The sequence below is a fragment of the Electrophorus electricus genome, chromosome 10 (assembly GCF_013358815.1).
Source record: "Electrophorus electricus isolate fEleEle1 chromosome 10, fEleEle1.pri, whole genome shotgun sequence".
NCBI lineage: Eukaryota > Metazoa > Chordata > Actinopteri > Gymnotiformes > Gymnotidae > Electrophorus > Electrophorus electricus.
Genome location: NC_049544.1, coordinates 16,150,470 through 16,164,191, shown reverse-complemented (window position 1 = coordinate 16,164,191; position 13,722 = coordinate 16,150,470). Strand labels below are relative to the sequence as shown.

At 38.0% G+C, this 13,722-nt stretch overlaps 2 protein-coding genes across 9 annotated transcripts in view; both read right to left on the bottom strand.

Annotated features, from left to right (window-relative positions):
• The window catches only part of LOC113574752 (piezo-type mechanosensitive ion channel component 2), an 81,109-nt gene extending 76,119 nt beyond the window's left edge, over positions 1 to 4,990 (bottom strand). For all 7 annotated transcript variants that reach the window (XM_027005889.2, XM_027005894.2, XM_027005892.2 and 4 more), the window contains exons 1-2: positions 4,629 to 4,990; positions 4,214 to 4,458 (exon numbers count right to left, since the gene is read on the bottom strand). In XM_027005889.2, the coding sequence (XP_026861690.2) occupies positions 4,214 to 4,277 (64 nt within the window). In that variant the 5' untranslated portion in view covers positions 4,278 to 4,458; positions 4,629 to 4,990. The remainder of the gene's footprint in view (positions 1 to 4,213; positions 4,459 to 4,628) is intronic.
• A 3,243-nt stretch (positions 4,991 to 8,233) lies between these two features.
• On the bottom strand, positions 8,234 to 13,298 carry impa2 (inositol monophosphatase 2). 2 transcript variants are annotated; one of them, XM_027005958.2, is made up of 8 exons: positions 12,720 to 13,298; positions 11,556 to 11,689; positions 11,100 to 11,204; positions 10,975 to 11,020; positions 10,640 to 10,748; positions 10,375 to 10,456; positions 9,802 to 9,953; positions 8,234 to 8,464 (listed from the first exon to the last, which is right to left on the bottom strand). In XM_027005958.2, exons 1-8 carry the CDS (start codon positions 12,792 to 12,794, stop codon positions 8,346 to 8,348), a joined length of 822 nt encoding a protein of 273 aa, XP_026861759.2. In that variant the 5' UTR covers positions 12,795 to 13,298; the 3' UTR covers positions 8,234 to 8,345. The 2 variants fall into 2 exon arrangements, with proteins under 2 accessions (XP_026861759.2, XP_026861758.2); XM_027005957.2 differs by having other exon boundaries at positions 10,375 to 10,483; positions 12,720 to 13,286.
• Between the last annotated feature and the right edge of the window lie 424 nt (positions 13,299 to 13,722).

The window sequence follows — 13,722 nt, the reverse complement described above, 5'->3', positions numbered from 1 at the left end:
GTGGCTGAACTGTCAGATTACAGACAGGAAACGGTTAAGATAAAATTACATGAATAGTGCTACTATGAGGCAGGAGAAGAAAAAGAAACACCCAGAAGGAACACATAGGTGATCAAAATCTGTTTAATTCTAAGTGTGATTTGCACGGTACTCTTCTGAGCCACTTTTGACATATCAGTTACCTACAGGAAAAGAAATATGGCCTCATATATTTGACATAGTATGTGAAATAATGAAAGACTGTGAGGAGTAGTCTTTTTTATGTTTTCTGACATATTTATTTAGTTAATTACAATGACTAACAATTCCCTCATATGAACATACGACACACTCTACACCATGTAGACCAAACTGACAGATGCTTGTAGGTCCTGCGCTCTCTTTTAGCACACCTAAAAGTCACCTTTGCTGTGATCAAGATAGTGGGTGTATTGGCCAGGAAAGCTTTGAACTGATTCAGCTTTTCACACCACTGATCATTCCAGAAGGCACACAATAAAAGTGCTTTCTGAACTCACAGTTCCTCCTTTGGCTCCTCGTATCCTGAAGGCCTGTGTCTGCTGAGGCATGCAGTCTCTGACTGAACACAAAGCATGCAGACACGTCAGCCTGTCACTAAGCTGCCGCTAAATAGCACATGGCTGGAGAGCAGTCTGTGCCATCTTCAGCAAGTTAAGACTCTCTTAGTGATGACTGACAGATCGCTGTGTAGAAAGGCTACAGCCTCTACTGATGATAGATTGTGCATTCTACATTCCAGTAATAGCTTCAGGACATTAGTTATCTTCGTTTTAGTGTTTAGTAATTGTGTATATAAGCAACTTTTTTTCCAAACTGTCCATCAGAATTAGTCCCCCGGTTTGAGTCTTAGGCCTTAAAAGCAGACATGTAAGCCTGGTAAATGGGCATTAAGTGAGAATCTTAACCCAACATTTATTATTATACTGTTATTCAACTGAGGTATAGTTCAACTAACGTCACCTGGCAGTGAGTGAATTTAGCACACAAGTAACCAGTGTATACAGAGATTAAGGATAACCCTAGGCAAACAAAGACCTTCCACTGGGAATCCTCACTAATGGTGTAATTTCATGCTTAAGGATTTTAGAAAGTTAATTCTATTCTGTTACGTTTCACAAAAGAGATAAATCATGTTCTAGAGAGGAAAATATACTACTAGACAAAGATACGTTTTACTTGCTGTTCAACAAAATTCACAAAAGGCTTCCACAATCACGTAAGATTGTGCACCCCTCTGATTTTGGCTGTCACATTTGAATTTGGCCATCTCATTTTGATGAGTCTTGAATTTAAACCATAATGACAGAGCAGAGTTCATAGACTTGTTGTATGCTTCATAGTGTAATAAAGCATCTAACCAGAAGAGCTTTGAAAACGCCATGCAAATATCTTCTATGTTTCTTATTTTTTTCTGACAGGTCTGTGTGGGAGAATCACCATGTTAGCGTTTCCTTTCTACTTCAAGGATTCCGTGTACAAGCACTGGTTGGTACTCTTTGTTCATGCATGCTTTAATTTATGAGGGGATCTCTATATAAAGTTTATAGGCTCTGTATACATCCTGAGACCCAGGAAACAAAATGTTTGTCTCATGTGAAAACTGCAATAAAATACTTAAGCCAAAACAAAACAAGACTCATCGTAACTCTCATCCCACACAAGGGAGCCAAGATTGGGGCAACATGTTTAAAGGAAAACTCATATGGACCAAAAAAAGCTTCTGGCTAGGTTTACCAATCTTGGTTCTAAGTTATAACGTGTACTGTTAATATTTATAAACACTCTATTTGGTGAATAAGAGGGAAAAATCAACTAAAGCTAAAATGAAAAAGAGACTTTCTATGTAAGTATTGAATATGTTGTAAAATTTACACAGGCAGAAAAACTAAGATCTAGTTAATCTGCCCTTTAGAACACTTAGAAAAGAACCATTTTCAAACAAATGCATTTGTGTTTAACCACACAAAACATCAACTAAAATTAAGACTCTGGATGACTTTTCAAGGCACATCTATGTCAAATTTTGTGATTTTTTTTTAGTCAAATGCCACTGTGTATTAGTTGTGTTTAGACTTTGATTCCTCCAGAGAGCTTGATAAAATTTCAACTTGAGGGAAAAACTCTATGATATGATCATAGATAAACAGTAACTGTGGCTGTTGTAAAAGAAGCTCTCCCAGGCATTTAGGTTTGGGAATCTTGGGAACTTTTTGTTGAAGCTTCTCTGATGTAGAAAAGAAAAAGTGAGTCTGTAAAAACAAGAAATGTAGATAAAACCGATGAGTCATGCACTGCAGATGTTGAAGAGACATTTGGCACTGAACAGAAAGGAGCAGAGCTTCTTCAGTTTCCAAGAGACAACATTCAAACAATTACAGGTGTGAGTGAAAAGGCACAGTATTGGGCAGCATAGAGACCACCACGCAGGATTGGAGGGGCAAGCAGAGGACGGGGCGGCAGGAAGAGCAGGGCACAGATCATACACAGCAGCCATTCGCAATCTCTAATACTGCAGACCATGTCATGGACACTTGCTTGACCGCAGGAATTAAAAATATATCAAGCAATGTGATATAGAAATCACTATTAACAACATTAACTAAGCATATATACATTCAAAACTTAAAATATGACATATATTAATGAATATGCTTAAACCAAAATAAGGAAAAAGCTTTCCTTTGCAGTCATAGTGTTCAGTCAGTGCTTTTAATGGGAAAAATACATGATACTAACAGTTCCAGGCAAACTCATAAAATCGCAACTACCAAAAATCCCGATGACACATATGCAAAACATTTGGTGACACATCAGTTGGAAAAAGTCTGAAAGAGTCTTTGTATCTCTACAACAATGGATACAAAAATAACCTACTGTGCTCACAGTCCTAGACAGACACAGTGAGGCATTGACAAAAGCCACTACTTATTTTGTGAAACCTAACTGTGTATATAAGGAACATCTTTGCCAACTGGTTATGTATGGCTTACAGCTATATGGTTTACAAGTGCATTCACATCTACCTTTGTCATATGTTAAAAAGTTGTGCAGGTTTCCGTGTTATATGCAGCCTGCCCACTCCCTCAGTTATGAGAAGCAAATTGTTGCTGTCTTAATAAAGAAATGGGCAATGCGAGAGGATCATTTGTAACAAAGCAAATGTGGAAACACCTTAATGTCTGTGCAAGGCTGTCTGACTCTCATAAGCACTGACCTAAGAACTGATTAAGCTTGTGTGTGCATATCTGCTGCTAGAAAGAAACATTCAGCTGACCCCCAGGAAGAGTCTGAAGACAGCTGTTACCCAAGTTCACATTAGACCGCATACATAAGTGAAATGTACATTTGTTTGTTGACAGTCCATAAAGTACATCTGCTACATCTTAAACAAATAACTTATGTCACCGATGACAGGAATAAGAAAAGTATAAAATTAGCACAAAGATTAACACCGAATCTTTATTAGTGGTATTAATCAAGTAAAGTTTGATATAGACTTTGTGAACCTTCTTTGCAGTTCTATAATAGCACTCATATTGATTTGATATGCCAACTATTTTTACCTATAAAAGACAACTACAATGTTTTGTTACAAACTGAATATAGACATAAAAAGCGACACTTAGTACATAACTCACATGTGACTATCCTATTTCATATTAAATCTTATTTAAATGCCATATAGTTAAACTAAATTCCTACTGTGCATATGATCTCTGACGAATTCACAATGCTAATTTGACTTATAGCCACATATCCCACATTGTTTTAAACAAACATCACCAACAAGTTTCTAGATTTCTTATATTTTCTAAAATTATGAGTTACTGCATACTAATTATGTAAGAAATATATTTGTTTACACATAAATTAGTAATATTTTGGAATCATAAACAAATTCTGTTTGTCATAATAATGCTAAATATGCTTGATTTTAAATGTAAGCCCTATACCTAACTGATATCTAATTATAGGTGGCTTTAAATGTATCTATAGTTTATTATTTACAAAAAAACCCGTCTTATTATTACTACTGTTTAATGCTATTATTATATGTTTGATTTCTCTCTTTTATCAATAATATCAACAGACTATCATATCTGAAGCATGCAGTTAATATATCAGTATTTCTGTATGCAGAAAAGAAAAAGGGAAAAAAAATTACAAAAGAAAAAGCAAGAAAAATACCTACCTGCTGCAAGACATACTGGAAGAAGCAATCTGAAGATGAGTCCGCATACTACTTCGGAGGCCATGTCTTTCTCAGATTTACAAATTACGCTGAAGCGACAATTTTGAAGTCTATTAACATCAGTATGTTTCAGGTCCAGTCCTCCAGTAGCAGATAAGCGGGCATCCTTCTGATTGGCCCCTAGGACATCCCTGTTTCACGGGAAAACGCCAGTGTACCTCGCTAAATCCTCATGACAATCCTCACTGTCGGAAAAAAAAAAGATTTTTAGCTCGTATTACCGTCTTCTGCTGCAATTTCGACATCCAAATCTTTTCAAACATTTGTTGTACAGGTTCTCGTGTGCGGGACGTTTAGTATGTGTGCTGGCAAAATGTCATTTTAGAGCGAATACTAACTTCCTTTTTCTCATTACCTGTTGACAGGGGAAGTCATAACTTTAGGTCAGAAGTAAACTGGCGCCAGTCGCCGGGCACAAGACAGACGTCCAAAATAACACCGAATGTCAAATTCACGTCTCACGCTTCAATGTCCTCAACAACAACAACAACAAAACCCAAAACGTTTTATAGGCTCAATTATTTAGTGAAGCTTCAGAGACAACTTTTTCTAACTTTTAAAGGAGGCTCGCACACGCTTTCCCACTGAAACAGATGTACGCGCGTTCTCATCTGCATACACTTTTGTCCTCCTCAATGAAAGTTGGAAAGACCACCACGTAACTGACAAACGACTCCACCATTCAAAAGTCAAGTACAACGCAGGGGCGACGTCTGGTCCCAGTGAGATGGAGAGGGAGGTAGAGCTTTGCTACAGCTGGAGGAAGAACGCACACGGGTTGCTCCTCCCATGAGAAGAGCACAGGCGTGGCGCGGGCATTCCACCATTTCTTCTCGATCAGGTAGCTCGAAACTAATGGGCTCTGCAGCTAGCGGCGAGACGAGGCATGCAGAAATTCTCTAATTCTCCTTTTTTTCCAAAAGGGATTTTTGAGTTCACGCTAAACCTAGAAACCTAGAATATACTATTTGATTGAAGTAGAGTTTCTATTTAATTAAACAAACAAACAAACCAACCCAAAACAAAACTGGAACGCCAAAGTCATTACAAACTGAGTTAGAATCAACTTAAGTGAATGCTTAGTAGTCTGGTTGTTTCTTGATATTTTTGATGGTGTATTTAATAACTGGCTAATTTTGTTGCTAGTTAATTTGTATAGCCTTTAGGGGTAATAAAATGAACTAAAAATGGAAGTATTTATTTGCCAGTATGTATCAGTAAGCAGACTTTATTGGGAAACTTAGTGACGGTAGCTCCACCTATCGACAGAAAACCGCAAATAAATAGGCTATGTTTAAAAAAAAAAAATTGACGTCTATCTGCTTTGTGTCGAACGGTACAATTTCAATATTCTTGAAACAGTAGACCGGGGATAATTGTAACACGTTTTTGTTTCAGCACCTATAACTTACAGAAGATTTGTGGTAGAGCTCTCAAATTTTACATACTCTTATTATCTACTGCAAATAGTGATGTTTCAAAGTTCTCCAGATATACCACAGAATTCATTAATTGATGCTAAATACAAGGAGTTCCATTGTTACAGCCCACCCTACTACAGGGGTGAGATGTAACACAACCTGGGGTAAGTTAATTACAGTGAAGATTTAAAAATTGAGCCTACACCACAAAATAAGCATCTAAATCAGTTATTTGTACATATTCCAGTATTTCAATATCTAGTAGTATCACCTAAATACACAAAGATAGTTATTTGGCTCTTTTTGCCATTTGTTCATAAACAACAAAAAGCTTATTCACAGGTATCTCTTCCTGTACATACCAACACTGGGTCCAAAAATGTACTTTCATACTTTCATGTGTTTTGACAGAACAAAATTGCATATTTCCTCACACAGCTATGGACAATCCATGCTGATTATTTAATAAGGGCTTGGGGGCAAACATCTATTTAAAAAAACCTTAGTAGCTACTTTTATTATATTGCCCACAGTAGGAAAGAGTAATTTTAACACTTCATTTAGGAAGTGGCTAGCAACAAAAATGGCTTTTTGACTGTGAAAGATGGTTGGTGGACATCTTCACAAGTAACAAAGTTAAGTTTTCAAAGAAATAATATCAAATACATGTCAAAGTTACTGAGATATTGTTAAGGCAAGGAGTGTTCTACCAACCTGCAATTCCGTTCACACACCAAATTAACATACCAGGGAAACATAGTTTTCAGTATATCACAAATATTAAGAGTGAGGTATATTGGAACTAAACTTAAGAACAGTAGATCTCCAGGACTTCCTTAGGCACCCCTGATCTACAGTGGCGACAACCTGCTATTGGAAATTCACTTCCTTACAGTTTAATTCAAACCCTTGTCCAACACATTTCTCCAGGATGTTTATAAATTAACTTCTGAGCCACACAGGGTGTGTTAGATTAGGGACAAGTTTAATTAAGGCAACCATTTCAGGCCTGGCCAACTGGAGCAGAGCTGGATACATTTAATCTGCCTACATGTGGATTTAGTGCAGTTCACCTTGTTGCCTAGCAACTAGACATATTCCGCATGTACACTAGTGCAACATGACTTAAACCAACCAACAAACATAAAACCTTCAGTTTATTCATAATTTAACTCATTGGAAACATATTGTATATTATCTAGATAATGAGTGATTTGATTAAATTTATACAGTTGCTTACAAAAATAAAAATAAACAAAATCTTTGCATTTCACAGTGTGAAGAGATCAGTGAGGAATATTGATACGACATGCACACTGAAGTTCAGCATGGTAAGGAGAAATGTCATTATTGTAGTAGCAATTGTATTGCAGTCATAAAAGCATAGACATGTGAATATTAAAACAACTGTGAATATTTTTACAGCGCTTTTCTGAAATTCAATTAAAACAAAAAAAAATCCATAAGGACTATTAATCTTTGTATGTGACCAATCTGGTTTCTTGGTGATGAGAAAGTGGTTAATGGAAACTCTCAATTTGAAAATCCTTTCATATAGTCCAAGGCCCAATTTTCAAATGTGTATATAAGAAACTCTGTATAATGATACATAAGTACTTGTTTTGTTGGACTACTCTTTTTAAATGCAGCCTTTGGAAAGTAAGGCCCAGAACTAGGTTTAATCCATTTTAATGGAATAATCCAAGTAAAATTAGGCCTAAACCCTCATCTAATGCTTCTGGCTACATTTTTACATTTTCCTTACCCACATAACTTTCACAAAGTGAATAAATAAGCGCTACACAGTACAGCCACCAAGATACTGACATACTCCACAGTAAAACTGCAAATTTGAAATGAATTCCTACAGATTAAACCAAATCAAAATTAGAATAAAATTTTGGATTAATCCCAACAATCATGAGTCCCACATGTGCAATGGGATTTCAACAGTTTCTGCACAACAACCAAGGTTTTATGGTGGCTATATTAGGATTTTTGGGAACTAAGCCTGTACCATTACGTCTACCCTCCACATAATACTTCCCATGATGGAATGACACAGATGATTTACATCTTCCAGATGACTAACCTTCACTATAGAATTCCTTTAAATCTCTTCACTGTATTATACTAATTAATGGCAGTGCATAACACTCAACTAGTTACTAATGAGACTCATACCAATGTTGATAAATATAATAATATAATAATTCATTATAGTTTGCTTTCACTATCACTTAATTTGTGCCATTCTACTGAGCAGTCCCTTTACATATTTACTGTTGTTAATAATATTGCATATGGTGAAGCCTTAAATTACAAAGGAGTTGTTTAATTTCTGAGTAAATACAGAGGCTAATGTTACTACACCTTGTTGGGAAAAGCCTTACCAGTGCGCAGCGATTCCCCTGCATAATATATAACAGTATTATGCTTCATTTGCTTATATATTTACTCAGGAAAAAAAAAAAGCATTGTAATATAAAGCATTATTCTAAGCCATCCCCAATGGTGTATTGAAGGGGGGGGGGGGGGGGGACTTAATATAGGCATTGCATAAAATACACTGCAGATAAAGTGGCAGAAACATAGGACTGAGGTAAAAAGGCTGAGATTTGCTGTAGGAGGGTTCATGACAGGCCACTGGGTCAGGGGTCATGGTCATCGCGCCCATAGCTGATTGGCTGGAGTTGTTGGACGATGTAATCTGCGACCTCCTGTGACCCGGCTGCTACCACTCGACGGGACATGAGATCAAGAGGACCCCCTGGGAAAAAAGCATGTTTACACACACACACACACAATCCTTCAGCAATGGAACAGTCTATCACAGTACTGACAATAGAAAGTACAATTGCTGTTTTTTTAATGCAGTGCCAATATTCAAATGTTTACAGGGTTAGACCCAGGGCAGTTCTCTAGCACCTCTCTTGGTCAAAGGAGTGATTGAAGGAGTGAATTTAAAACAGATCAACTCACACTCACACACACACACAAAGTAGAAGTAGTATGGCTTCTTTGCATAGAGCTCAAAGTGTGCTACTTTCTGCAACCTCCATCTCTGTGTCTCTTTCTCTCCCCTAAATGTTTCTCCATCTCTCTCTTTTGGGCAGCATGAAAGCAAGAGGAAGCATTTCACCGACCACATGATCCCAACCTCAATGCCCTCATCAACAGAGGCCCTTTGTGCACCCTCACACAAACTGGCCTGTCAAGTTTGTTGCCCACCTTCCACTAAACAGTGTCTGTCAGTCATCACTCTCTCTCAAGCTCAAGTATTCACAAAAATCACTGGCAATGGGGAATATAACACAGGCCATGCTGTATGTCAAAAACTTTTGAACACATAGTAACCTTTATAATAAGTCCTTAAAAACACATAGTATTGAATTTCTTGGAGGTTTGCTGAACAAAACTGCAAAATGGTTTCATAAATACTTAAAACATATTGGTGTGGAAATAAATTAAGCATGCATGGGCAATCAGAGTTTTAAGTTAGGCCATGGTATCTTAGTGGTGCTATTTCAAGACCTCAGCTAAACAACTTTTTGAGACGTGCTTTGGTAGTGCCTTATATAAAAACTAAGGACAATCTAATATGTGTAAATGTGTTGGACAGCTCTGTTTCACTTGCCCACTGTTGCAGAATTATAAAGTCACATTCACCTCCCTGACACTATGTGAAATATTTGGAAAGGGGCCATTATAGGTTGTCTGAATAATATGAAAATATGGGACATTGACCCAATTCCTCCATTAAAATTCTGAATGCACCATCACTGTAACAATGCTGATCAAGTAGGGTTGTGTGTGTGAGGTCTGAACCAATTTCAACATCCTTACATGGATATCTCGTATTAGATATCTAAAATTAAGATGACAGTATAATTTGATGTTCTGTTAAAGGCAGTCCTTACATTTAGGATGTTTCCAGATCCACACTGATATTGCTGGCAAACATTTCTGTGTAAATGTTTTTTTATGGTTTTGATTAGATTTTCGATCACCACAAGGAGCCATCATGAATGATAAATGACTAGAAAAGTTTCAGCGATAGGTTCCTTTAATTCCTTTATGTGAATGAGAAGTGAAAGGGGCACTAACCTGTGGTGTCCATCACGCAGCCTCCAGCCTCTCTGATGATTACAGCCGCTGCAGCGACATCCCAGCAGTGCAGGCCGAACTGATAGTAGGCTTCAGCTGCACCGCTAGCTATGTGACACAGCGCTAGAGTTGAGCTTCCTATGATCCTCACCCTGTGCATAGAGAAAGACCAAGTAGTACAGTGTACTGTGCAAACTGTGGGGTTCAGTCCCCAACTGGGCAAGTGCTCCATGCTATGCCACCAGGAGTCCTTGAGGAAGACTCCTAACACTAGTTGCTCTGGATAAGAGTGTCTGCCAAATGCAGTAAATGCAAATGAGTAACATCCAGAAACAGCTTCTTTGATGCACTGTCTAAGAATGCCACAAGCTAGGCTTGGTCCCCCCCAAAATTGTGTTTTATCCACTCTACAATGCAAGCATGGTCATTATACTGCAAAACGCTGTGGCAGTGAGGTCTAGTGGGCATCATTCTGAACAATAACAGTAAGAAGCATTTGGGGGGGGAGAACCTCTAGTGTGAATGTTTTTAGCATATTTGAGCTTTTCAAAAATGGAGGCAAGCATGTCTCACCCATGGGCAGGCGCACTCAGCAGCTTTTTCATATTCCCCAAGAAAATATCCAGTGTGTGAGGGTCTCTCTTAGCCCCGATCTCTGTCAGAATCAAAGCTTTTGACACGTCTAACACAATAAGAAGAGACCTGTATGTCATTGAAAAGGATTACATTTTCTAATGTAAACAGTTTAAGTTCAGTGTATGGTAAATTGATAAAACGCAAAGTCAACAGATCTAGACCAAAGTGACCACAGCATTTCAAACAAGACCAAAGGCCCCACCCTTCTCCTTTGAAACTTGCAGTCGTACACCATTGCAAAATGCCCCATGGCCTTTCCTGCCAGTATATAACGCTCCATCTAAACAGTGGTATATGACTCCGAGCTCAAGCTGTAGGTTGGGAAAATTAATATGATGAATTCACTTCAGATATTCTAGATCACAGAGTAATATACCAACATACTGCAGTGTAATCATAGTGATAATTAAGAAAGTTGCTAAATTCATACAACTGGCAGTGGTTGCAAATACCAATTATGTCAATATTTAATCATTTTCTACAAATCCCAATAACTCAAACATACTCCAAGTTATTGGGATTTTACCATTGCCCTACCTCTTTATTCACTGCAAAGCCAATGCTTACTGCAACCATGGGGAAACTGCAAATAAAATAGATTTGAAATTAAGCCATAGGTTTCCAGCAAATTAACATACGAAATATAAGGACTGAGTACATACCTATGGACAAAGTTACAAGTGCCATCTATAGGATCTATTATCCATGTTGGGCTATCAGTTAGAACACATTTCTCTCCTGCAGCAGAAGATTCCTCACCAATAAACCTGAAATAAAATGGGTAAAATCTGAAACTAAAACCCCAATCTATTTATCTCTACAAATTTCACAGTAGTCATTCCAAATTCATACCACACACATAGTGTGTCATTATACATGATCCTTTAAGCATGAGATGTGCTACTTAAAAATCAGTTAGTGACTATTGTTAGAGCATAACCAAACTTTAAATGTAGCACATTGGTTAACACATGCCCCCCCCCCCCAACAGTTAATTTACTAATTTTAAAAGGGACCCAGCTCTCATGATTTGTCAGCATTTGCTGTTACCATGGTGATATATACACAGTCCAGATAGGCTCATATTGTGGTAATATCTGGCATATATTATTCCTAACCTGTGTGAGGGGAATTTCTCTCTGAGGGTGGAGATGATGAGCTCCTCCACCTGATGGTCAGCCTCTGTCACCAGGTCGGTGGGTGTGCTCTTACTACTTACACGCTTCTCCTGTTTTACAGCTTCCTGTACCACCTGGGGGACAGAAAGAACACCACCTTGCTGTGGATGTACCCTTGTGCAAACCTTATCAAACACTCATTAGGCTCAAGGTGGATGAATCCAGACCTGGAGTTCTGAAACAGTGCACAGTTGAATGATTTTACTGCTCTAACACACACCACTAACAAATGATCAGAGCCTCTATTAGAGGTTGTCATTAAAACAAGAAAAATATCTAAACCTTAAACTGGGCAATGCTGTTGTTCGCGGAGCTAAGCGCATTCTTAGAATGGTGCATGTAATGTGTGAAAAAATCTAGAGAAAAAAAAGCCCACTATTGTTTGACAAGATAACATGAAACGTACACAACTGACTTCCCTTGCAATAATATTCTTTATCACATTATTCTAAGACAAGAAAACAAACAAAGACAGACAACAAAACTACAGAATCCACTACATCAGAATGGCCGCTGAATGTTAAAGTCATTCTGGACGTTTAGTTCTGTGGGAGTCATTTTGGTCCTGGTGACTATTGTGTTTATTTGGGATATATCAGTAGAAGTAGATGGGTTATTTATATCAACAGGAAGAAGGAAAAGGTCAGTTGTACAAGCTTATCTCACGTAGTAAGTCACGGCAACAAAATTTGTCGCTAAAGTGAACTGCTTCTCAGACTAGGATCACAAACATCTCCGACAGAAGATTCTGATGGAAAATTATGTAAAAACATAAAAGCATCCATATTTTCACTACTGTGACCCAGTGATGAATCCCTGCTTTACAACAAGTGCGCTTATTGTAATATTAAAAATTTGTAATGGGCTATGCAACGTGGATTCAAACATCGAGACATAATACCACAGTATATCCTACTACAACACATTTTTACAAAGCCTAGCGGTTTCACCTCAATTACTGCTGCATTAGCGAGAGGATAGCTGACAAAACACAGACTGGCTGTCTTCTAAAGAAAGAGTACGTTGCAAAGCACAATATTTCTAAACATAACACAGCGTAAGGCAACACGGGGTACGATTGACGCCGTCGAGTGTCAACGCTACCTTGCCCGCTTTGCGTGCTATCTGCACGGCCACATCCAGACACTCGCCCCAGCAGTCGCTGTCTGTAGAGGTCATGTTGAAAGTAGGCGGTTTACAAGAAACCTTCAAACGAGGGAAATCGACGCTTCCCGTAAAACACTGGTCATTGTTAGCTGCCTTCGACGTTAGCGTTTCCGCAGTAAGTTTAAAATGCGTCGTCCGACGGCGGATAGTTCCGACATTGGTGTAATGCACCGTTGTCCAAGCAGCCCTGGTGTGCCTATCGCCCAACACTTTACCTCTGCCTACCTGCGTCCCGGCCTACAAAACAATTCAGTGATGCTTGGACCTGAATAATTAACGTCGCGGCAGACCTATAGCACGGCACATGGCGATTATACAGGGACTAATTCATTAAATGCTCGTAACAAATCAGGTGTAACCTAGTAAAGCCTATTTAGCTCGTACAGTAGTTTAGTTTAGGCTACTTGTCGCCTGTCAATGGAAGAATTTTCCAGTGAATAACAGGATGACAACAGAATTAACTGCGTTTGGGCTTCTTTATACAGCGACTACAAAGATCAAAAAATAAATAAAAAATAAAAAATAACCCAAAAATAAACAAACAAAACAAAAAAAAAACCCAACCCAGCCACTTAAAGATATGAACGTAGGACATTCACAGGGGGCAGTATTTCTCACGTTTACGTAATGGCCCTCTATTAGAAGACATTGAAACCCCTTTTAGTTTAGTTCAAACCCTAATTTAAAATGTATCAGTACTTATTGAGTGTTAAACGCCAATTCGATCACGTTTCCCTAGAGTGCAACTTCAGTAACTCACGGAACAGTTGCTAAGGAAACATGAAGTCCCCGTGAAGTAACAAAGGTAAATACTCTGGAGAGTGAGCGCCGCTTTTTTATTTATATATATATATATACACATACACATATACATACATACATACACATCGATCCATATATATATATATATATATATATATATATATATATATATATATAT

Excerpts from the sequence above, each read along its gene's own strand:
- impa2 (XM_027005957.2), bottom strand. The coding sequence starts at position 12,794 with ATGACCTCTACAGACAGCGACTGCTGGGGCGAGTGTCTGGATGTGGCC. Across the intron at positions 11,205-11,555 it reads GAGAAATTCCCCTCACACAG|GTTTATTGGTGAGGAATCTT; the intron begins GTTAGGAATAAT and ends ATTTTATTTCAG. Across the intron at positions 9,954-10,374 it reads CTGAGTGCGCCTGCCCATGG|GGTGAGGATCATAGGAAGCT; the intron begins GTGAGACATGCT and ends CTCTATGCACAG.